General features: G+C 36.8%; 1 protein-coding gene across 1 annotated transcript in view; it reads right to left on the reverse strand.

The window, feature by feature from the left end:
- Nucleotides 1-6328: 6328 nt before the first annotated feature.
- The window catches only part of Naa35 (N-alpha-acetyltransferase 35), a 57924-nt gene continuing 39790 nt past the window's right edge, over nucleotides 6329-24462 (reverse strand). Inside the window, 3 exon segments of the mRNA XM_067111198.1 lie at nucleotides 6329-10507; nucleotides 17675-17724; nucleotides 17727-17811. Of these exon segments, the coding sequence (XP_066967299.1) occupies nucleotides 9713-10507; nucleotides 17675-17724; nucleotides 17727-17811 (930 nt within the window). The 3' untranslated portion in view covers nucleotides 6329-9712.

A 24462-nucleotide genomic window follows, 5' to 3' on the forward strand; every position in this document is an offset into this window, starting at 1 on the left:
TAAATTACCACTGAAAATTATACCTCTTAAAAACCTTAGCCATAAAAGATTTTTATCTGACGAGATATCTCAAAACTATTCCACACCATACATAAAATATCAAAGGTGCTTAAGGAAGGCCTCTAGTAGGTCCACAGACTTTGGTAATTTACTTCAAAGCTCTGAAAGGACCAAGTTCTTTATGCTGCTAACTCTAACTTGCTAAATCTTGCCATCTTATATCTAAGATTACATAATTATGATTTTCATACAATTTTTGTAGATATTTTTCTTAACACCTCTGAAGCACCTTTTTACATGCTCTGCAGGTAGCAGATGAAAGGATATGCACAAACAAAGAATAGGTTATAAGAATGACGCCAAGCTCTCTTACACTAGACAATCCCATAAAGGGATTTGAGGTTCCTGTAGAAAAGTAGGCATCCTAAAGAATAATAACCTGAGATTGTGACTGTGAAATGCCATGAAAACTGGTCTGACACTGTCTTGGTTTGCTTCATAAACATCTAGGGTTCATCAAAGTAAAAAATCTAAGCAAATAACTAGATAACATTATTAAAACTCTATGTTTCCTCAGTACAAAACAGGTAGGGTTACTACTTTGCATTAACAGCTCTCATGTATCTTTTATGTCAACTAACATATGTAGCTTTTAAATCATAGAGAACATTACTCCTAAGCAAAGAAATGCTTTCATTTCCATATTCCACTTCTGTACTTGACAACTAAACTCTCTTGTAATGCAAAGTATAAATAAATGTACACATTTCCTTTGAGACTTTAATCTAAAATCATTCAGAAGTTTCTAAGTACTGGCAAAACCTAGAACACATCCTACAGTTGACTTCATTTAGGAAGCTTTATTGATGTCAATTGAGACCCACTTGTAAGAACACTGCAATTTCGTCCTGTCAAAGCATTTCCAATACTAAAATCCCTTTTTATTTTTCAAATTACTGTATATAGTTATTGTGCATCATGTTTCCAAGCCATTTAAACTTCTATAATCTATTGGAAACAGTAATATACTAACAGATACCTAACATGTAGATGCATCTAATTCAGGTCTTGTATCAAAAATGCTTTAAAGAATTTTTTCAGAAATACAAACCTGTAACTTTACAATGCCTTAACCACTTGTCTAGACAGAGACTGAGACTTTTCTCTTATTAATTCAAAAACAGATGCACTGTGCAGTCTTAAGTTGGCAGAGGACCACTGCATCCCATACCTGGATCAAGTGTCATTTGTCTATAACACTATGGGTACATGTCTACTAGAGTGCCATCTTTACCCTAAAAAGAACATACAAAATATGGGAGAAGTCATTAACCTGGTAGCCTTGCTACCTGCAATACAAGGGTATACATCAGCACTCCTGCTTCTAACAGTGAATGGTAGCAAATGCTACATGATATCTAGGTGTCTTGTTTCTCAAGGGACAACTAAGAAATACAGCCAAACAAAACAACTAGGGGATGATTGGTGCTGGTGGTGGTTACATCCTTTGCTTCTGCCAAGACATATACAGTACATTAGTGGACAATGCACCAGAAAAGACTGTAAAATACACATGCACAGTTAGCCATAAACTTACAGCAAAAACTTGAGAAATCTTAAAGACCCAAGGGATTCCCAAATTTCAAAATTTGAATCTGACAATCATCCCAAACACACCAATAATATAAACAATATATAAAAATATTCTACTCAATCACTACAAAAAAAGCATTAGGATATGTCAATATTTCTATTACTACCCTAAACTAAGCTATTATATAACAATGATTTGAAACTGGAACTGTGAATGTTCTAACCTAAGAGCATTGTAAATGCAACTACTATTATATAACAGCAAATAATTGGCTTACTTAAACTCCCTAGTTTGTAACTGATACAAGAGAGAGAGAGAGAGAGAGAGAGAGAGAGAGAGAGAGAGAGAGAGAGAGAGAGAGAGAGAGAGAGAGAGAGAGAGAGAGAGAGAGAGAGAGAGAGAGAGAGAATTTGTTTTCATTATTAATTATAGGAATTATATTTCTTTTGTATTCATCGCAGGAGGTTGCTCATAGGTTATGTACCTATGGAAATCCTCTAGTGTATTATACCACATTAATATAAATTATGTAAGGAATTTGGATCTGCAAGAATTAGGCATTGTAGTAGTGGTAACAAGTGAAAAATGAAGTGAGATAAAGGAAGGAGAAACCAAGTTAGTAAAAGGGCTATATCATCATTTATATCTTTTACCAGACCTAATAAAGAACTAACAACTTTAGAGGGTGAAAACAATAAGTACTTGTAGTTTTGAAATCCTGTGACCCACAAATACACACATTGCACAACTCAGGGTTTCCCTCTTTATAATTTCCAATCCAGCGGTTTGTCTCTGCCTAGAAAGGTGTCAGGGGCATTAGTAACAAAAAACTGTTACTTGCAAGAACAAATATTACATAGGTATGACAAAAGCACATTCATCTGCTTTGTATAATACATGAAAAGTCTGGAAAAACATAAGCACTACTTCATACTAAAATAAACATGGCTATTAAAAAATACTGGCAAGTTTGACACTCCATTAATTAAAACAAGCAAATAATAGAGTTTGATTATAACCCAAACATCACCATTGTAAAACAAAAATCATTCCAGGGATTTGGAAGGTTACATTTCGTAAGTAATATCTGCTCCTGAGAAACCAAGTTGTATATGATGACTAGTATAAAAAAAACCAGTGGTTTACACGGAAAATATTGGATTACGGCTGAATACATTTCACATCCCTATTTGCCAATATTACCATGTGTATTAAATATGATCTAAAATGCACAGTACGGTTTCATAAAAATTATTGTTTTCAGTCATTTGTTTCCCTATTCAAAGTCCTATTGCACATAAATCATAAGATATTTTCCATCTGACTCAACATTGTGCAGGTAATCTGTACTTTAATTATACTTATGCTTGACCAAACAATTTCAATATGGATAAAATTTTTTCAATTTCATATAATACTGCAAACCAAAGTTTTACAGATGTCCTACTTGCTGGTGATAATTGAAATGAGTTTAGTACAGAAAAAATAGCAAATGAAAGCTAGGTAAGTAGTTAACAGGGGTTAGCTCTCCACAAAGAATGTTTACACATCTTCTATCAATTGCAATATGCAATATCAATCTGCAAGGTCATGAGACAGGAAATTCAGTGAAAAATTTAAAAATAATTCCTAATATTCTCACAGGTATGCAGTTTTTCTAAAAAAAAAAAAAAAAAAAAAAAAAAAAAAAAAAAAAAAAAAAAAGTGGCAATTTTGTTTGGCAGGCACTGTCCCAGACAAAAATTCTCCAAAGAAGGAAGACTCATCAAAAGAAACGCTGTGAAATTTCAGTCTATATCCCTATTAAATGACAGATTAGCAATGTAAGATTATCACTAATAACATCAAAGTCCATGTTACACCTCATCCTTAGTATATGGCATCCTTGTGCAACAAACAGTACACTGAAACAACTATTTACATGGAATTTCTCACTGAAATAATATAGTTGCAAGTGAGTCAAACTGGCTGATAAGATCTCAACTGCAAGTACCTACCTAAATGCAAATTCTTCCCTAAAAGTTCAATAGCTCAGCCACCGCAGGTGCATAGTGCCCTCAATGGACTAAAATATTTTCAAGTGTTATTCTGCAGTAAAGGACACATTTCTCACTATACTCAGCAAGTAAGGCATTTGTAAAGTTATGGTTTGTACTTGAGGATTAGCATTCTGCAATGTAATTTATAATTATGATAAAGTTTCATCAAAATGTGACTTGAATAATTACTAGGGACATTTGGAATATTGTTCTGAAATAAACCTTTCTGGAGGCCACATTCAAGAAAGGAATTCTAGGGTCCCTCAGAATCAAATGCCAAACAAGGGTTATTTTAGGTTTCAATATCAGGTCATTCTATGCTCTAATTGCAGATGACTCATCTACCTTCTATTGCTTCATAAACTGTTTTCAGAAAGTTCACTTTCAATTTCATTCTATGGATAGGGAGATACTGTACCGATAATTTTTCATGTTTCCAGTCATAAAATAACTCTATTAGAGGGTTGAATTCCTATGATTTTCTCCATATAAATAACATACAACCTTCCTTTAAAAGCTATTCATGGCACTGAGCAATACAAACTGTAATATTTCTTCAAAATCAGACAGTGGCTGGCAAGCTAAGGTAATAGGAGTTAATAATAATTTCTATAACGCATATAGGAATATGATGACTTTGTAACTCATAATTAAAATTCAAAAGCATTCCCATTACCTCTGGGAACCTCTATGATTCAATAATTAAATGAATCAATTGACAGAGTATAAAATATAAATCCAGGTCACTAGGAAAAGAATTGAGTATTTTCCTTTCTAGGCCACATGTACTGTTAATACATCACCAAATGATAATTAACCTCTATGAAAACATAAAAGCCAAAGGGAAAATTTATAATGATCACAGTAATGCACATAAAAACTTCAATCTGTTTACATGAACTTCAACCCTAACAGATTTCTCTATCTTTGGTATTAAGGATATGCAATGTTTTCAGCACAGTACATTAATATGAAAATTATGCTTCACAGATGCCAACCTATTACTTTACTGATGCTATTTTGCCTGTTCAAGTTTGGAGGACAGAGATGTATTGTGAGTTGTAAAAAGGGAGGAAGTAGGTCATTATAAGAAACTCAGTTCATTAGGGAAGCTACCAGTCTCATCTAGCATCATATCCATTTGGGAAGCTACCAGTCTTTTCTACCACCACATTCTTTTTTTACTTTCCTTAGCCCAGAAATGTGTGTGTGTGTGTGTGTGTGCACTACTCAGATCAGATACACAATGAAAAACATTTTGTACCCATATAAATTAGCAATTTATAAAATATCAATGCTGAATAGGACACTGACTCTCAAGTTTTCAGTTTTTTAATGTCATCTGGCTTGAGATTAGAGTCAAGTTGGTAATTTGTACCTATAGTATTTAAAGCCGACCTATGGATGGGATTGGATAAAATTTAGGCTTAAAAGCCAAGCACTGGGGAAGCTTGGCCATTCAAAACATATGTTTCACCTGGTAAATAAATATATTTACTGAAGGATTACTACATATACTTTAAAGTTAGCATATCCTTACCCACTAAGGCCTAAATATTCCAAAAACCCTGTCCAGTGCTGGTTGGGAACTGGTTGGCTGACATCCTATTACTAAAGTTGGAGGGGAAATATGATTGGATACAAAAAAAAACATATGCCATTGAGCATGATTCCATGTTTGATAAAATGTACCATAGATGACAGTCATTTTCAGCAATCTGCTTAACTTTAGCAGTTGTCATTCTTCATTAAAAAGTTAGATGTACAACACATAAATTTCTGAATTGCTGAACACTGACTGTGTAAGGATAATCATGTCCAGACACTGACCTAAGCACCATCTATGTCACCACCTTCTTCTAGGGACTTGGCTTTTCATAAATCCAAGACTTCTCTAGTGTACAGACACTAGATTGCATCTTTGATGGCCAATGCAAATAGGTGTTTCTCTTTGAGTAAAAGAAGAGGTATAGTAAATAACAGTAAGGAAGAAATAATTTTGCAATGAAGACTGCAGTTGTTGTCACTATGAATCAGGCGCATTGTGCCCTGATCTGAAGCCACAGAAGGTTGCTACTAATGTCCCAAATCAGCTGGTATTTTTAATAAAATGCCATCAACTTTACATGAAGAATAAAGGCTGGCAAAATACTTACCAGTCCAAAAGGAGGTTGAACTGTCTACCAGCTTGACTCATCCTAGGATCAGGTACTGTATCATTTATCCAGCTTATATAGGCCCAAGGAGCTATGAAATCTTGTACACTCACATGTTTCAAGATTCAAAAACTGCCAAGCTGTGTATCATCCAAGTATCTATGCTCCAAATATGGAATAACGAGAAATGCTCGCAAAAAATATACAGTAATAAAGTCTAATTCCATGTACATCCAAATACTGGATAATATTAACTTTCTTGTTCTAAATGGGAGTATCATGGTAAACAGCAACACAAAAAACATAAGTACACTAACATTACCGACATGCCAACAATAACTGCAGTTGCATCAGACGGCGTACCTCAAGTGACAAAAATATAAGGGCTGTAATACACTTTTGAGTGAAACAATGACATCCATAATGTAACAACAAACACGTAATGTTTTGGTTATTATCACTTGAATGTCTATCACTTAAGTAGCATAAGTAAAAAAGGAGAAAAATGAAAACGTATGATGGCAGGTAAGACAAGAAGATTCTTGGCCTGGGGACATCTCCCTCACCTTCAATACTTCTTCACCTATTACAACTAACAATTAATCTCTTAGGCCATGATCTGTGGCCTTGAGGAATGGCATCACCAAAAATAAAAGGCTTGTTTTCAAGTGCACATTTCTGATGAAGCAAAAGACATTCTAATCACATATGTGAAGATGAGAAGTCACATATAGCATAGCCATGCCTTTACTACAAGGATCAAGGATTAACATATACAACTGGAAAATTATGAAAATATTCCTGATACACAAAAAAGGAAGTTATAGAAAAGTACGTTGGAGCTACATAAGTTTTCCTGAATTGTTAGGAAATCACAACAACAATGACAGAGTAGCTCCTTGTCTATCTGCTCAAAACATACAGCCACAACCTCTCAATCCTTCAATATGGTTAAATGTAAAACATCTATACATGAAAAAGAACAAAATTTAAAATATCAGGAAAAGTTCAAACTGAAGAGATTTTGTCTAATGGCCCTCATTATCATGTATGCTTTAGGAAAATTAAACTAATATAGTATTGTATTCCACAAATGAAAATACTGTACTGGGATTGAAGTGCAAGAGAAACAACTATTTACAACTCACTCTCTCTAAACACACAAACACATTTATAAAATCTGTTCTCAAGCATGCATTTTCTCACATTATATGAATTAACACATCCACATTAACAAGACAAACATATATTTCACAGTCCTTCCCAAACTATGTCTCATACACTAAACACTTATCCCTAAAATTTACCAGTTTATGATAATGACACTCATGTTCACAGTAACTGTTAACTAAAACCATGAAAGTATAGTGAACACAAAAACTACACAGAAAGTAAATTTTTAATTTCTTTTCTAATTATTTGTTTAAATGTAAGCCCACTCAAAACAGCAGCCATAGCAAAAATGCACATTATAACAAATTACTGAAAATAATATTCCCATTATTTTTTAGCCAAATTTTTATAGGTTCAGTTCCATCCTAGGGAGCTAATATGTAATACAAACTTTCCGCTATATGAAGTGTAGGTCCTGACAGAGGAATGCCATGAGAAAACACATTAAAGACTAGAAAATGTGTCTATCTCATATATTTGAATTTATTAAGGGACATCTACTACCTAACTGTAGCGTAGCTCTTGTAAGGGCCTTTCTTACAGTTGCCATTGTCACTCTACAGGCATTACAAAAGATTCTTTACAACTTTCCTTCAGTCACAGCTGCACTTCTTTCTGTTTTCTATATTCCAGCTCTTCCCTTTTTCGTCACCCATTTGTTCAATACCTAGTTTTTGTTCCAATTTTTATCCCTCCTTCAGGCCAGTCCTATGAGTCCAGATTAGCAACTCAGTGATCTGGTTAAACTATACTGTAAAAAGGATCTAACTAATTTCATCATTACTAAAGCTAACCTAGTGTGAAAAAAAAAATGATCTGCATAAGATTTTGCTTGTTCATCAACAAATTTAAAGTTCTATTTAATGCATGTTCCTCATAAAGGACTGATTAATGAGAAATATTCTCTTGCTATTCTCAATGAATAAAGAATTTACTCTTTAACTGAGTACTATCATCTGTTTTCTAGTGAAAACTATGAATCTTGTCTTTTGGAAAAATCAATGTATTTACTTTTAATGTTGTCACTTGTACAGTACCAATGTAAAATTTTGTGGCTTTTGTATGGTACATCTCCTTGTTTAAAGGAGACTTCTCATGGAAGAAAAGCAATTAAAATCATAAAACGCAGTCACCAAAACCACCATACAACACTAGGATCTCTTATATAAAGGAAAGAATGACTTTAGAAAAGATACTTCATCCCACTGATGAGTACTGTTAACAGTGTGCCTGTGTGACTCATTTCTTGTGGTGTCCCTTCAGGCCCCCGCTTTTTAACTTTCTACTTTTCCCTTTACATTTGTTCTCTTCAGTCCCTTCCTATATAACTGTTACGGCTTTTTTATGTTACCTAGATCCAATGTTCACTTATAATTCAAGAACTTATCCTTTGGGTCAGTCCTAAAGGTCTAAGAATGTGGCAGTGACCAATTTAGATATACTATTAATATGATTTCTGACAACTGTGGGCTTATTACTTCTTGGACAAAATAAATAATATCCCAACCAAAGAACATGGTCTACTGAGGTTTAACAAAAAATTGTGTACTGTATTTTGATTTCCTCTGAAAATAATATGTGCACTTCTAATATCATACTTCTAAAACATATACAAGCTCAATATTTATTTGAAAGAATGCTACAGAAATAACAATTGAAGAATTATGAACTTACAAAATTAAGTATGAAGTTTGGGAATACAAAATCTGATTCTGTCCTACATATTCTTAAAGAAGAATAAGTATAGCTCAATGAACAAGGACTACAGTTTTGAGAGTTTGTTTACGAGTTGTTTCGAGAATTGATAGCTACGAAAAGCAAAATTTGCCAATTAAAGTTTATGAGGTATCTATAGAATTGATAAAATAGGAAAAGCAAACTTTGCCAATAAAGACAAAATAAATAATCTTACTTTGTGTTCCAGGAACATTTACAATGAAAATGGCAAGAAAAACACATATTAAGCAAGATACATAGAGTGTACAAACAACATTTCTATAAATCATATAACTACAAATTCAATCACAGCACAGTTTGTCCTCCATTTCCACTGAAGTGTCTGTGAAGTCTTAGGAAATAAAAAATGGACAAAACGCTTAAAAAGTATAACAATCATTACAGTAACAATATAAAAATTACTAGAGAATGAAAACTTCAGGGACTGCTCATAACCTTAACAGAACTTACTTTCAATAATGACTTTTCTTTCTAATACATTAAATAGAAAAGTACATTTAGAATCATTTGACAGCATATCAGCTCTTGTTGCAACCTTACAAACCATCTCTGGTTATATCATTCACTTCAAAAAACAAAACCTTTTTTTGATATTTCTACTTTTCCACCATAACAACAGAAGTTATTTTACCATTGTCAAGAGAATATGCTTCTGACATCTAGATTAGAAGCTCAATTCTTTAACCTTCAATGTGACCTGTATGTTCAGAAACATAAATAAAATATCTATCTAATCATCCAAATGCATTTAAGCAATTGCTTTGCAAAACACTTCACTAAAGTTTCAAACACTGTCAACATACACAAACCATTCACTCTTCTTTATTGATTTGATTTTCCCCCATACCTATAAAGAAAAACATTTTTTCTATGAATTAATTACAGAACTATTAATATCTATTCTGTTTCTGTGAGAAAATATTCTTTATTATTTTTGTGCAAGTTTACTTACTTTCCTTTAATTCTTTGATGGGAAGAAGTTCCTTGGGAGACCTCTTCCTCACAACCTTCTGCTAAATCTTAATTATTGGAAAGCAAGGATGTGTAGTGAAGTCAAACTGTGGCCTGGAGGGATCATCTGCTTTGTGCCCTCCTTCCAGCAATTTCATGACGACAAAGTTAGTTTTCACTACTTTCAGGAGTTGTTGAACCTCAGTGCTTGGAGCATGAATTGTGTCCATTAGTGTTCTTGCCTTGAAGAAATGGTTTCTAGCATCATGGTACAAAGTAGCAGGTGAAACTGGCTGGGGGAAGTTGGACAGATCAGTCATTGATAAGAACTGGTCATAATGAACAGCTGGTGGGGTAACAATGACACTAAATGGAACAAACCTATGCTCATACCTAACTTGCTCACTGTCAAATTCCTGAAGAGGAAGTTTTACCTTACCTGCTTCTCGTAGACCTACCATAGCTTTGTAGTACCCACCACACATGTGCTGAAGAGCCTGATAGTAAGTGATCTCTTTTCCATATGGACGATGTTTCTTTTTGTTTCTGTTTTTGTTCTTGGAAGATCTTCCACTCTTACCACTCTTTGTAGTTTCATAACCATCCTGTTCAAGGAGCATTGCATCTGCTCGAGATAATGCACTTACTAACCAGACATAAACAAACTCATAAAGGTACCAGTATATATAGTGATACTCATGGACAGCATACAACTCCAAGGTGAATCCAGTGAGTAAGTACTTGATCATGAGTCTTAGTGTGTGGTAGAGGACCCAAGTTCCTAGGTAAGCAAGGTGAGGTCGTGGCTGGTCACTCTTCAGCAACACATTATGAAGGTAAGCATCAACTTTATCTGCCTAAAAAAGAGAATAAAAATGTTACAAAATAGCCAATACAGTCAACCCCCAGTATTCGGGGGGGATAGGGACCACAACCACCCGCAAATAGCTAAAATCCGCGAATACTTGACACCCCCCTCTAAAAATGCTTATAACTGGCTATTTTAATAGTTCAAACACCAAAGACCACCTCTAAAAATGTTTATAACTGCCTGTTTTAAAACTTCATACACCAAATGTATACTTTAAACTATCATCCTACATAGAATATACCTTAAACTATCATCTAAAACACTTGAATATAATTTCAAAGTCATCTTATGGCTTACAGTTAAGTGTGAAAACTATTCAAGTTACCCCTATACATTCAGGTACATCCATGTTCTCGCATACAGTATTGAAGCAGTCTTGTTTTCTTTTTACAGTACATGGGGAAACACTAGGACATTAAGTGCTGTACAATATCTTAATATGTACTATGTATTGAAAAAAGTAATTTTATTGATATTTTTGTTTACATTAATATTAATACTTGGAAATTAGTAAATAAATTTTTTATCATAAAATGTATTTAGGCAAGAAAATAACATGAAAATACAGTAATTAGCGAATATTTCTCGACGAAAAAATCCGTAAGTTACTGAATTTTTTGTGAATAATTCGGGGATAAGTTCCACAGAAAAATCTGCGAATGGGCGAAACCGCGAATCCTGAACTGTGAATAGGTGGGGGCCGACTGTAATGTTAAAAAATTTCTTTTTAAATGCAAAATAGTGTACAACGAAATTATGTACCTGTAAAATCTTAATGAACACCAAATTATGGACATTTCAATTGTCACCTTACAATAATATAAACATACAAAAAGGTAAAATATTCAAGTTTCAATGATACAAACCTATATATCTCCCTCAGGAAAGGGGTTTTGACTGGCTCACCCAAGTTTCTAACTCATGCAAATTGTATAATTCAATCACCCTTTCTTTGCCTTTTCTATTCACTGATGAAGGAACTGAGAAAGTTCAGAATGTTTGGACACTACACTAACTTTTAAACTCTGAATGAGAAATGAATGGTAATTTGCTTTTCCAGCTAAAAAAACACTCCCATATGACATATCAACTGACTGCATTTTATGGAAGTTACCTGCTAACACTAGCAGACATTGCTACCTAGCTGGTGGTTGTTAATATGGACTTGAAGTTCAATAATATGAAAGAAATCAAACCAACGTAAGAAAACTATCATTTCATTACTACATATGAAACGCTTGAATTTATGTTACCTAATGAACCTTAGAAAAAAGCAGTTTTTCATCATATGTATGTCATGTTTTATATGAGTTTTGAATAAATCATACATTTATATTTGCAATACCATTTTCATAAGGTTTTGTTCTTTACAAATAGCTGTGCTATTTGGTGCAATATACTTGACACAGGTGGGGATGTCGGTTGATGAAAGGTAAAGATGACAGGAAATAAAAGGAATATGCTAGGTAGTGTTTGCCAGAGAGAGAGAGAGAGAGAGAGAGAGAGAGAGAGAGAGAGAGAGAGAGAGAGAGAGAGAGAGAGAGAGAGAGAGCGCATCATTTTCTATCGATATTGTACTTTTCATCAATACATAACTGTCTGAAGTGTTTCTATCCTCAGTAAAATACATAACTGCCACATTAACAATCATGTTTCAAGGGGTAGAAACAATAATTAAAGGATTTTGACAAAGGAAAAATCTATTTCTGGGGAGGGTCCCGTGTTACCCGGTGAAAAAGTCCATTCAGCACTTATTTCTAGGTAATTCCGTTGCTAGATACCAGAGAAAAGCTAAATGTAAAGCTGGGGTTACTACCCCCAGAGCGAGCTCCAAGAAATGGAGTCGTGTATGGTAAAGGGTGAGATTGTCACAATCACGGGACCCTGCCCTATAAAGATTCCCAAAGACAAAAGTCCCAACGAGAGAGGTGCCGATACAAGCCCATGCACTACTCGCGGACTGTACACAAGGCAATACTAGCCGCATTCCATGATAGCACCCACCCCACTAGAATGATGTTTACCATGGGAGGGAGAGAATGAAAAACAGGGTGGGTCACCAGACACGGGCCCCTCCCAGAAATAGATTTTCCTTTGTCAAAATCCTTTTTCTGGATCGGGTCCCGTGTCACCCGGTGAAATAATAACAGAGAAATAAATATCATTCTTATAGTATTAAAGACAATGAACTGCTTGTAAGGGAATAACTTAGGCAGTGAAGGGGAAAGTGACCAAGAATCAGAAAGGGAATCAGAGAGGGACAACGTTCCTTGCCGCCACCGTAGGGAATTTAAGAGCTGCTAAAGATTTCAAATAGAGATGTTGAAAACTAGGGGAGAATTCCACCCTGAACATTTGGTAAGGTCCTCGAAATTCATGTAATGAAAATAATTAATGTAAGTGGCCACTGCTCTAATATCATGAGCATTGGAATTAATCCTGAAAAGGCTTGTATTAAGAAAATACAAAACTTGCTGCCTAATAGCAGACACAACGACAGTGACAGTACAATTACGAATGCATTAGGCAATGGTAAATTTTTAGTCAATTTAATTGATGTCATTTTCCATAAATATTCTAGTTTTGGCTGTTATACTGATGTGTGAAGTGTTTCTTGCTCACATTGCATTGCATTCTATAAAAAAATAAACAATGCATTGGTTGTTTAAGGTAAAGCTCTGCATAAAACAAGACATCTTGCACTACATTCTGAATAATTTTAAATTCTAAATGATTAAGTTTTTACTATTTTAGGTCATTTAAATCTCAGAATTAAAAGATGTGTGTGTAATAAAGGTATATATGATGGTGATGCTCTACAATGTAGATATAAATCTGACTATTTTAAGATAACTTATTTTCACTCTATGAGAGTCCAATGACATCATGCAATTCTAACCCCTGAGATGATGATGATTTCAACTGATGTTATCCGTAATCCATAAAGAATATTTTAACAAAATTAGCCATAAACATTTTGATGCCAAGCAGTATTAGGATGACATCTGAATAAATTAGGGGAATGTTTTAGCTCTTAACTCTCTCGCTAAGTAAGGGCTATTCAAAGGGACTTATCATTAAATCAGGTCCAAACTGAATATCTAAAAACTACTGGCTATGTTTCCTTGTTTTTAGTTACACATTTTAAATGCACCAACTGACATAAATAAGCCTTTTGGCTATAAAATCAGATTACAAAATGAAGAACAATTGTATGCACCCTTTTGCCTATCTTGTATTTTTTGTTGCCCTGCTTTTACTGTAAACTCTTACTTTCATCACCTGCTATTGTAAAGGCTGCCAAATGTGTTGCAATTGTATTAGGTGAAGCTGAGCTCAGTGAAGGCCTTAGGACACTACCTAATCTTATTTCCTGGTCCTTAAATGTTTGAATATTTCTGGCAACCATACCCTTTACTCATGGTAATGTATACTTTGCAAATAGTTAAGTGTTAGTAAATTACTTTACTTATGGTGCTCTATTCTTACTATGCTAATGTTATTTTTCTCTTCTAATTATTACTCTTTTATTGTTCTTCATACTGTCCCTTATAGTTCTGTTTTATAGCTGCTTTATGTTCTTTCATTTTCACTTCCAAACTTACTGTGTGTGTGTGTGTGTGTGTGTGTGTGTGTGTGTGTGTGTGTGTGTGTGTGTGTGTGTGTGTGTGTGTGTGTGTGTGTGTGTGTGTGTGTGTGTGTGTGTGTGTGTGTGTGTGTGTGTGTGTGTGTGTGTGTGTGTGTGTGTGTGTGTGTGTGTGACAAACTTACAACATGATGAGCACTAAGAATATATAGTACAGAAGAAGCTATCAATGGGAATCAGTTTTTATGATAGAGGTCAAGTGTGGCAGTACATGAATGCTGGAACTATCTGCATATAGGAACAAAGCCCCAAGATCTCCAATGCTCTTACACAGCTGAGTCTGACAGTTCATTCCTAATTCCAAGTGTAGTTCCAAATATCAACCACATAGATTTAAAACTTCAGAATGTGACAACATGCTAGAGAGGTTATGTGTTAACTTCATTCCTCTAATATCCTGCAGTAAAACAGGTAGGAGGTCATCCCTACACATAACACCAATGTCTCTGTTCTTAATAAAAAATAAAGGATTGGTTGTTCCAATATTCATTCACACTGCTCTACCAAATGCAAGAACCTCTTCATTGTATCTATTTTAAAGGAATGGAACTGAAGGGCAGGGCAGTGACGAAGAACCATCTATGGCTGAAGCTTCGTTATTCATTATTCAAAATAAAACCAAGATGGAAGGAAGGATGACAGTGGCAATCTGTGGTGCATGACTGAATTTCAGACACAATTATCTGTTTGTCAAGGCTACAGACTCAGATCCAAGAAGTGTTCCCATAAGAGACGATTCATCCTTTAACACTAGGGAGACATACTTGGAAAATGTGGCCAATGACTCTGGCCAGATGCTGCTCCTATAATTAAATTGATCCTGGCTTTCTCTCTTCTGGATGCTACGTACTGTCCAAACACGACAAATTTTTAAAATAATTTGTATTTTTCCTAACATACAAACCTGAGGTCTTTACATATGGGATTAACTTTCAGCAAGTTGGAAATCCGGCTGTTAAACTTTTGCAAGGTGGTTATGATTCAAAAAGGTTTGGATGAACCCCCAGTGTCAGAGACTATATAGCTAAGAATAACCATATGGTTTGCTCATAGTCAGTCCCTCTCTCTCCCCTTGCTAGAGAGAAGGAAGGATTTGCATCTTCTAATCCAAATAGAGCTAGATTATAGACAGGATACTCAGTCATCTAGATCACCTGCATGCATGCCAGTCCAGCATGTGATGGCTTGTTCACTGTTCCTCTGCCCACAGGGAGAGGGAGGAAGACAGGAGAAAGGGAGGAGGCGAGTCCCACACGCACCTTCTTGCAGCTGCACACCTTAGGCGAGATGCAATGTGTCCCTCAAGAGCAAGACCTATGGGCAATGTCCCAGGGTAAAAGGAGATGAATATGATCTACACGATTACATTCCATCCTAGTACTTGACCGACAGGTTCTTCCTGAATGCAATGGACAGACCGATGCCGCTGGTCTTGAAAGATCTGGTCCGAAATGTACTGATGTCCAACAAGAAGTTGCAAGGTGTGCTCATTTGGTCATCTCACTAGTCAGAGAAATTTGGACACCTTTTCTCAACCAACTCGAAGGTAACAAACAAGTCGTTGGCATTGGGTTGAAAGTCCAGTCTTTACGGAGGCAACATAGACGTCATACTGTCATTGGCACCACAGGACCATAGAAGAGGAATGATCCATCTCACTGATCACTTTCGAAACGTAGAATGATGAAAGGCGTAAGCTTCCATACGTAATTGGGTACCAAAGATGTCTTACTTTATTCAAAGGTGAGAGAAGACAGAATAGAACAGCGCCAACTTCAGCAAGTCGAGAAAGAAGGACTGTGATCAAGCTTCTTCAGAGGTTGAACAAATTTCCGGAAGTCAAGGTGCCCAGATCAACTGTCCTTATCTCCTGACTTCAGCGAATAAATGTTGTAATTATATCCATCTTCCTTTGGATGTCTGGCTGGCCACTGTACTGAATGTTCTTCTGAATGGTTGTGTACTTGCACTGAAATAGAGCAGATGAAAGGACACTAGGACCTTTTGTTGACCATAGCATTACCATGGTGTTGTTGCTATCACAACGAGGAGTGTCTATCTTGGATCTTGAGACCCTTGAAAGTCTAAAAAGAACTGTGCTTAAGTTCTAAGAATGGGAGTGTAGGAGGCTGCCCCCCTGGTCAATGTTCCGAAGAATGAAAAATCTCTGGAGGTTAGTGTAACCATGGCACTACCTTGGTATCATTGCTATCAAAGGAGTGTCTGTTTGAACACTGAGACTCCTGAAACTTTCTTAAGATCCACATAATACTCTCTCCTCGGGTTGTGGATCAACTGGTAATTACAGCAGCAGCAGCTATTGCTTACATCTCCAACTCTTCACAGGAGGAGTGTAACTACATCAAGTCAAAAGAAATGAAGCTCCTAAATACCACTTCTTGACTGAGTAGGAACCAAAAAGAAGTTGTCGGAACTTAGTTTGGAGGTACTGATTATCTCCTCAGGAATCAGGCAAAATGACGGGATGTTGCAAGCACAAGACTTGAATCATGGATGTGAAACCGAACTTGTATGTAATACATCCATCGTCCTGGAGTGTGTCTGGTTGGCAGGTGATGGGAGCAAGGTTCCTTGATTCCTAAAGGTGTTTACCAGTGCTAACAAGAGGAGTTCACAAAACCAATTAATTGATAGTAAAAAAAAAAGTTCAAACCCTGGAGGACAGAGGTGACTTACTGAAGGAAGTTCTGATACAGGTGGTAGTGAAGGTCTGAGCAGCAACTGCTGCCAACACAGGTTGTCTTGTCATTTGGGAAAGCTGTGGTATAATTTCTGAAGGCGAAGATCTTCAGCACATGTACAGAAAATATTAACATCACACAATGCAAAAAAAATTATACAATTAGAAAAAAAAAGTAATAAAAACAAAAATAAAAGCTCAATATGGAAATGATAGTTAGTACCCGGGTTCTGTAAGTCTGGGAATCTTGAGAACTGTTGACCAGCCAGCAGACATACACAAAATTTTCCACCAAAAGCCCGAGGGACCTTATGTACTGTACATGAATAAACATACTGGAGTCATCTGATCTTTTTTTTTTTCCTATAATGGAAAGAGGTGTCTGGGGATTCTGTGCACTGCAAAAACAGGTTACATACATTAATAGGATTGTAGACATGACAAAAACTCACAGAAAATATAATGCAGAAGTTGTATATCATTACATGAGACAATGGTAGCTGAGTTACAAAGGTACAATACATACAAAAAGCTCTAAACATATACAGTAATTTACTATCTCAAACCTCATTAGTCAAACTGGATATTAATCAAGGCTGTGAATGATTTAGATAGGGAAAAGGGTTCACCCATCACTCACATCGCTTCACTAGCTTGAACAATTATTTAGTGCTCAACCTGTCTCCGTTTACAAGTACGTTTCTGTAAATATGACATCTGCAATTCATGTGAGAACATCATGAAAAAATGATGGACAATATTAACAAAAATGGGCTGCCTACAAGGAAAATATTAACATTTCCTACCTCATCCTGCAACATTGCAAACTCTTCGAGTAGATGAGCAACTTTATCAAAAGTAGACGTGCTAAATATAAAAGGTCTGAAAGTTGCTCAAATGGACTCCTCTCAGAGTTAAAGAAGGAATCTACATATTCTTTGGCCTATGAAAAAAAAGAAAAATGCAAATTAAAATGCATTCAAATAAATGCTTTTGGTACATGCAATTTCCCGTAATACACTTTGCAAAGATTTTTATATCCCTTGCACAACTCATGCTTGATGCTGTTTCATTTTTGCTAAAATTCATTAAGACGATTTATACCCTAATCCCCCTGTCACCACACTAAAATTTGTCCTATATTTTGCTAAAACAAGAGAACTGAAAATATATTATATTTTGTACTACAGTATTTCAGATCTGCATAAATAATTTGAAGGTTTAGCAAATATGAGGTCACAATATATTTATTTATAAAGTGCATAAGATGTGGTAAATACTGTAAAAATATTTAAAACAAGAGCAACAAACAACAACAAAAATGAAAGGTTCCAAGCAGCTGATTACAACTCCATCACCATTATTCCTCTATCAATCTGCCAGTAATATACAGTACAAACATAACACTGAATAGCCTAAAATAAAAAATAACAAAATAGCATTGTATTTAAAAAATAATACTTCATGTACATAAAATGATTCTACAAAATAATTCACATAAATTCGTTTGACTTTCTGAACTAGCATATTTGGCCACATAATAATCACACATTTACAATCGCCTACACTAAAATAATGATTTTACCTAATATACTCAAGATATGATAATCTATTTTTAATTTCAGACATGAAATATCAACTTCATTGTATTTTTTCAATCTGTGCTGCAAAATCCAATGTTACCATTCTTCCATAATCCATGGGTTTACTATAATTTGGCCAGATGACAAAAAATACATTGAGTGTATTCTAGTCTGAGCTAATTCCCTCTCTACTTGTTTCAATAATGGTTTAAAAATTATTCTAATTTCAGTATCATTCATCTGGCTATTACTTAAAATTTAGTTCAAGGCAACCTACGAGCAAAATCTCATTTTTCATTATATATAAGTACCTAATGGTTGCTGTCAATTATGTACTGCCTACAGCTTTCTCAAAGCTCAAGCAACAACTTTTGCTTAAGTGGAAGACTTGCATCAGAGGATAGGCCTGATTGCTGGCAAAGCACATACAAGTGCCCGTGCCCTGGGCACAGTACCAATATAAAAAAATAAAAAAACAGACAATGCTATCACCTACACCGAAAAAACCACAACCCATCCACTCAGACTGGTGGGTACTCCAGGTACATTGTACCCCCAGGCTCCCCCAAACTCGACACCTTACTTCAAGGTCTGAGCCTTTGAAATGCCATGCCAGCCACTGATAATGGCCCCAAGGTACAGTAATTTTCAAACACTGTTTTGACTTCTTTCAAAAGAATGAATGAAAAGACCAGAGGAAACAAAGGTCGAATCAGAAAACGATGGTAAGGTTCTACATACTGCATGAAAGCTAATGAGGTACAGACTGCCTGACGTCAAAACTCTCATTCTAAACACTAGGCAAAATGTTCTCCTGAATTTGAGAGTGCGCCTCAAAATTTTCCCTAACCTTAAGGATAATGTGTTCTTTGTCAGAGTATGACATTCCTTCTTGACAGAACAAGAACACTGGATGGCCAATGATTTTCATTGAATCTGCTCAGGTAATTTGAAAGCCCTAATGGACAAAGATATAAAATCTTCTTCAGAGCTAAGGACGTCTGTTAAGTTCTTAATGGAGAAAGAACATGGCCAGGGCTTGGATGTCTTGTTGTGAATTAGGGTCAAGAAGCACTGAAGCCCTAAGTGGATTGCTTTCAGCTCTCTGATGCTGATGAGAAGGTTCTGTTCCTCCTAGGACCACGTCCCAGAAACTTCCTGGTTCCAATGCATCATATTCTCCCCAACCTTGATCTGAAAATGCATCAGAGAAGAAGTCTAGGTCTGGGCTCAGAGGATGAACAAACTTTCCTTCAAATAACACTTTGTTCCTTTGCCACCATTGCAGGTCCAGTTTTATCTCCAGGGTTTTAAAACACCTCAATGTCTGGCTGCATTTTCTAGTCCCAGTTGGCCTTGATCACTGGCAATTAAACTCTGTTCAAGTCTGCTAACTGGATTTTTCGTCTTGATTCAACAGAGTCCCCAATTTTGCTCATCCACTGATGGGCTATAAAATTAAAAAAGAATTATATTAGTCACATTGATGTGTTGAAACTTGAATGGACCATCTGAAGGCAGCTGGTGATTCCCTTGGCAAAAACAGAAAAGCCTGAAAAGCCTGAGAGTTGAGACTTTACCACCAAGTTAGAGATCTCTTGCTGCAAATAATCAAAAATGGGACTTCTGAAGGTTGATGATGATGCCCAGTTTCCATTGGTTTAAAAAAGAATCTTGTTCAAGTCCTTCATGCACTTTTCCTTCACTTAAATCTAATCCCAAGCCAGTCATCCAAATATAGACTGACATTCAATGCCTACTTTGGTTGAAACCATTTTGCTAGAGGAGCATACTATATGACTACAGTATTCATTATGTTGTGCTGTAGAGAGGCCAAAGCAAAGAACCTGAAACTGGAAGATTTTGTCCTGGAAGATGAACCTTAGATACTTCCTGGAGTCTGGATGGATGGGGATGTGGAAAGCTAATCCTGCATATTTGGTTATCATCTAATCTCCTGTATTGAATGTATGATAGGACTCAATCTGTAGTTCTTCTCCATTTTGAACTTAACTTTGTCTTCCGGACAAACAGATTGAGGGTGTTTACGTCGAGGACTGGTTTCCACCCCCCTCGATGTTTTGGGGACCATAAAAAGACAGTTGTAGAAGCCCTCTGAGCTGGTGTCCTCGACCTCTTCTATGGCTCTCTTTTGGATGAGGGAAGATACCTCCTCCAAAATTACTGAATGTTTCTCTGAGCCTCTTCAGCAGGCCATCAAGGTGATGGGAGAAGTGATCAAAGGCAGTCTCTTCTGGGTTTACTCTGGATGACAAATCCTTCTTTTGAACCTTAAGACAATCCATTTATAAACCAAACTTGAAATACTCTCTGCTGAGTTGTACCTGTCACCAACACTAGTGATGGTAGAGCGCCACTGTGAAAATTTGAATTCTTACGATTGCCATGTGGAAAGCTAGTAGCTATGTAATTGCTTGGTAGGTCACTTATATAAAATTCAATGATACTTTTGGAGTATGTAATATAACTACTGAAGTTAAAAACAAATAAGAAAATATTTTTGGGCTGTAACTTGTTCTAATTCATTTCAAAATGCAAAAAATACATCATTTACATGACCTTGCAGGCTGATTATTTTGGGGTCCTTACTAATATAATTCAAGCATTGGTTGAAAAATCTCATGAAAAAATTTGAAGCAAACTTCTTCAACCATACACTCAACATCTTAAATCGGATTATCATGGGGCTTGTGGCATTGGCATGTCCTGTAATGCTTCAGTCAACTGAAAATATGATATTTTTATGATAAAATAAGGTTTTACTTATACTTACCTGGTAGTTACATATAGCTGTCGTCTCTGACGCGCAGAAATTTAAATTTCGCTAGCGCTAAAAACACCTAGGTGATCCCTCTACCAGCGCCCTCTATAGGTAACAAGGAACTATCCCAACTATGTTCTAGAACCCATTAAGTTTTAAGCCCACTTGACATGAGAGGGGAGGTGGGCGGGTTTATTTCATGTAACTACCAGGTAAGTATAAGTAAAACCTTATTTTATCATAAAAATATCATTTTTACTTATAGGACTTACCTGGTAGTTACATATAGCTGATTGGCACCTTTAGAGGGGTGGGACCATGTCAGCCACATATATTGTTAGAAATCAAAAACATGAATTTTAGTTCCTTACCTTGAAGGATTGCTGACTCAGCGGTTACTGCCTCTGTAGTCTGCTTATCCCTCGATTGTATAGACAGGATATAAAGGATCCGGGTGTCAGATACAATCTGTTAGTACTTGCCGTAGAGGACAACGCCGTGACGGACAAGACTTAGTATGCCCTTGCTCTGGGCGCAGAACCAAATTAACAATAAGGGATCACCTCTATCACCAAAATATAAAATTAAAAACTTTCAACCATAAAATTAAAAGATTGTAGGTACTCCTAAACCAACAACATAGTACCTACAAATGACGCAAAAAACTCAATTTCCAACTTCAAGGAGAAAATGTTAGTCGGATAGGGTTGCCCCTTTCTCCCTCACCCACCACCGTGTCAGTAACTACTAAAGGCCCTAAGGTACTGCCATTGTCAAAATCAGTCTTCAATTCTGACAAGTAATGCGATCTGCGAAGATCGACTTACATCGCCAAAATGTAGAATTCACAATCTTTTGCACTGAGAGGTTGTGCCTGAAAGCCAAAGAAGTAGCTACAGCTCTTATCTCATGTGCTCTCACTTTCAGAGTTCCCGTGTCTGAGTCCTGACAATTCACATGGGCTTCTGAAATAACTTCTCTTAAGAAGAAAGCAAGAGCATTCTTAGAAAGTGGTCTTGACGGGTTTCTCACAGAACACCACAAGTTCTCCGAAGAGCCCCTGATACCTTTTGTTAGGTGAATATAGAACTTTAAGGCTCTCACCGGGCACAACAATCTCTCTTGTTCTCCTTCTCCCACAAGATCTGAAAGGCTCTTAATGCTGAAAGACCTCGGCCATGGTCTGGACGCATCTTCGTTCTTCGCTAAGAACCTAAGAGAGGAAGAACAAACAGCTTTTCCTTGAGAGAAACCAATAGTTTTGTCCAAGGCATGAACCTCACTCACCCTCCTGGCTGTTGCGAGTGCTACTAGAAAAATAGTTTTCTTAGTCAAATTTCTCAGCGATGCATTTGCCAAAGGCTCAAATTGATCTGAACAAATCCATTTAAGAACGATGTCCAAATTCCATGCTATTTGTTTAGGAACTTTCGTCTTCGAGGTATTAAAAGACTTAAGTAAATCTGTTAGATCCTGATTGTTCGAGATGTCTAGACCTCTGTGCTTAAATACCGAAGCAAGCATTGATCGATACCCCTTAATCGTGCTCAAAGACAATCCTTTCTCCTTAAAAAGGGATAGCAAGAACTTCGCTATTTGATTTAGAGAGGTTTTAGAAGACGAAACTCCATGTCTATTGCACCAGTCTCTGAACTGATTCCATCTAGCCTGGTATACTGCATCCGAAGACTTTCTTCTGGGTCGCGCAATAGCGCTTGCAACCTCCTTTGAAAAACCTCTCTTCCTGAGGAGTCGCTCGACAGTCTGCAGGCGACATGCCGTAGAGCGGACAAGTTCTGATGGAACCTCAGGAAGTGGGGTTGTCTGAGTAGATCTTTCCTCGACGGGAGGATCCTCGGAAAATCTGCGAGGAGGAGGAGAAGATCTGGGAACCATTCCCTCGATGGCCAGAAAGGAACGATTAGAGTCATCTTGGTGTTCTTGTGGTTCCTGAACTTTTCCAAGACCTTCCTGATAATTTTGAAAGGTGGAAAAGCGTAAAGATCTAGGCAATCCCAACTCATTGTCATTGCATCCACCCAAAGTGCCTTGTCGTCCGGATCTGGGGAGCAATATACTGGGAGGTGTTTTGTTCTGTCTGTTGCAAACAGGTCTACTAGCGGACAACCCCACAGATTCCACAATTGTTTGCAAACCTGCGGATGTAAGGTCCATTCCGTGGGCAAGACTTGATTCTTCCTGCTTAAAAGATCCGCTGTTACATTCCTCTCGCCTTTTATGAACCTGGTCAATAACGTGACCTCGTTCTCTTCCGACCATTCTAAAAGTTCCTTGGTCGTCTGATACAGGGAGAAGGAATGAGTGCCCCCTTGCCTCTTGATATAAGCAAGAGCTGTCGTGTTGTCCGACTGAACTAGAATAACCTTGCCTTTTACCTCTTGCTGAAATTGCATCAGGGCTAGATGTACCGCTTTCAGTTCTTTCACATTTATGTGCAGTTCTTTCTGCTCTTCCTGCCACAGGCCCGAACATTCCTTGTTGTCTAAAGTCGCTCCCCACCCCTGATCCGAAGCGTCTGACAAGAGTGTGAGGTCTGGATTCTTGACAAAAAGAGAAATTCCCTCCTGTAGTCTTTCTCTCGAATTCCACCAGAACAGCTCCTTCTTGATCTGATCTGAGATCTTGAAAAGAAAGGAATCCGGATGGGTTTTGCGTGGCCATTGGCTTTGTAGATAAAACTGCAGAGGCCTCATCTTGAGTCTCCCCAGTTTTACTGAACTTCTCCATCGAGGCTAAGGTCCCCAGTAAGCTCATCCACTGGTTGGCTGAGCAAACCTCGCGATGTAGAAAGTCGTCTATCATGCTTAGACAAGACTCTACTCTCTGTATTGATGGAGAAGCCGAAAAGTCAGAGAGTCCATTCTCACTCCCAAATAAACTATCTGCTGTGATGGTGAGAGGGACGATTTCGAACATTGACTAGTAGGCCTAGTTCCTTTACCAGAGATAATGTCTTCATTAGGTCCTCCACACATTTGGCTTTGGAGTGTGCTTTCAGAAGCCAGTCGTCCAGATACATTGACATCCTTATTCCTTGTAAGTGAAGATTCTTCGCCACCGTTGACAGAACTCTTGTAAACACTTGAGGTGCAGTTGACAGTCCGAAACAAAGAGCTCTGAACTGGAAAACTTTGCCTTGGAAAACAAACCTCAGGAACTTCCTTGATTCCTGATGGATAGGAACGTGGAAATACGCATCCTGGAGGTC

The sequence above is a fragment of the Macrobrachium rosenbergii genome, chromosome 11, assembly GCF_040412425.1.
Source record: "Macrobrachium rosenbergii isolate ZJJX-2024 chromosome 11, ASM4041242v1, whole genome shotgun sequence".
Taxonomy (NCBI): domain Eukaryota; kingdom Metazoa; phylum Arthropoda; class Malacostraca; order Decapoda; family Palaemonidae; genus Macrobrachium; species Macrobrachium rosenbergii.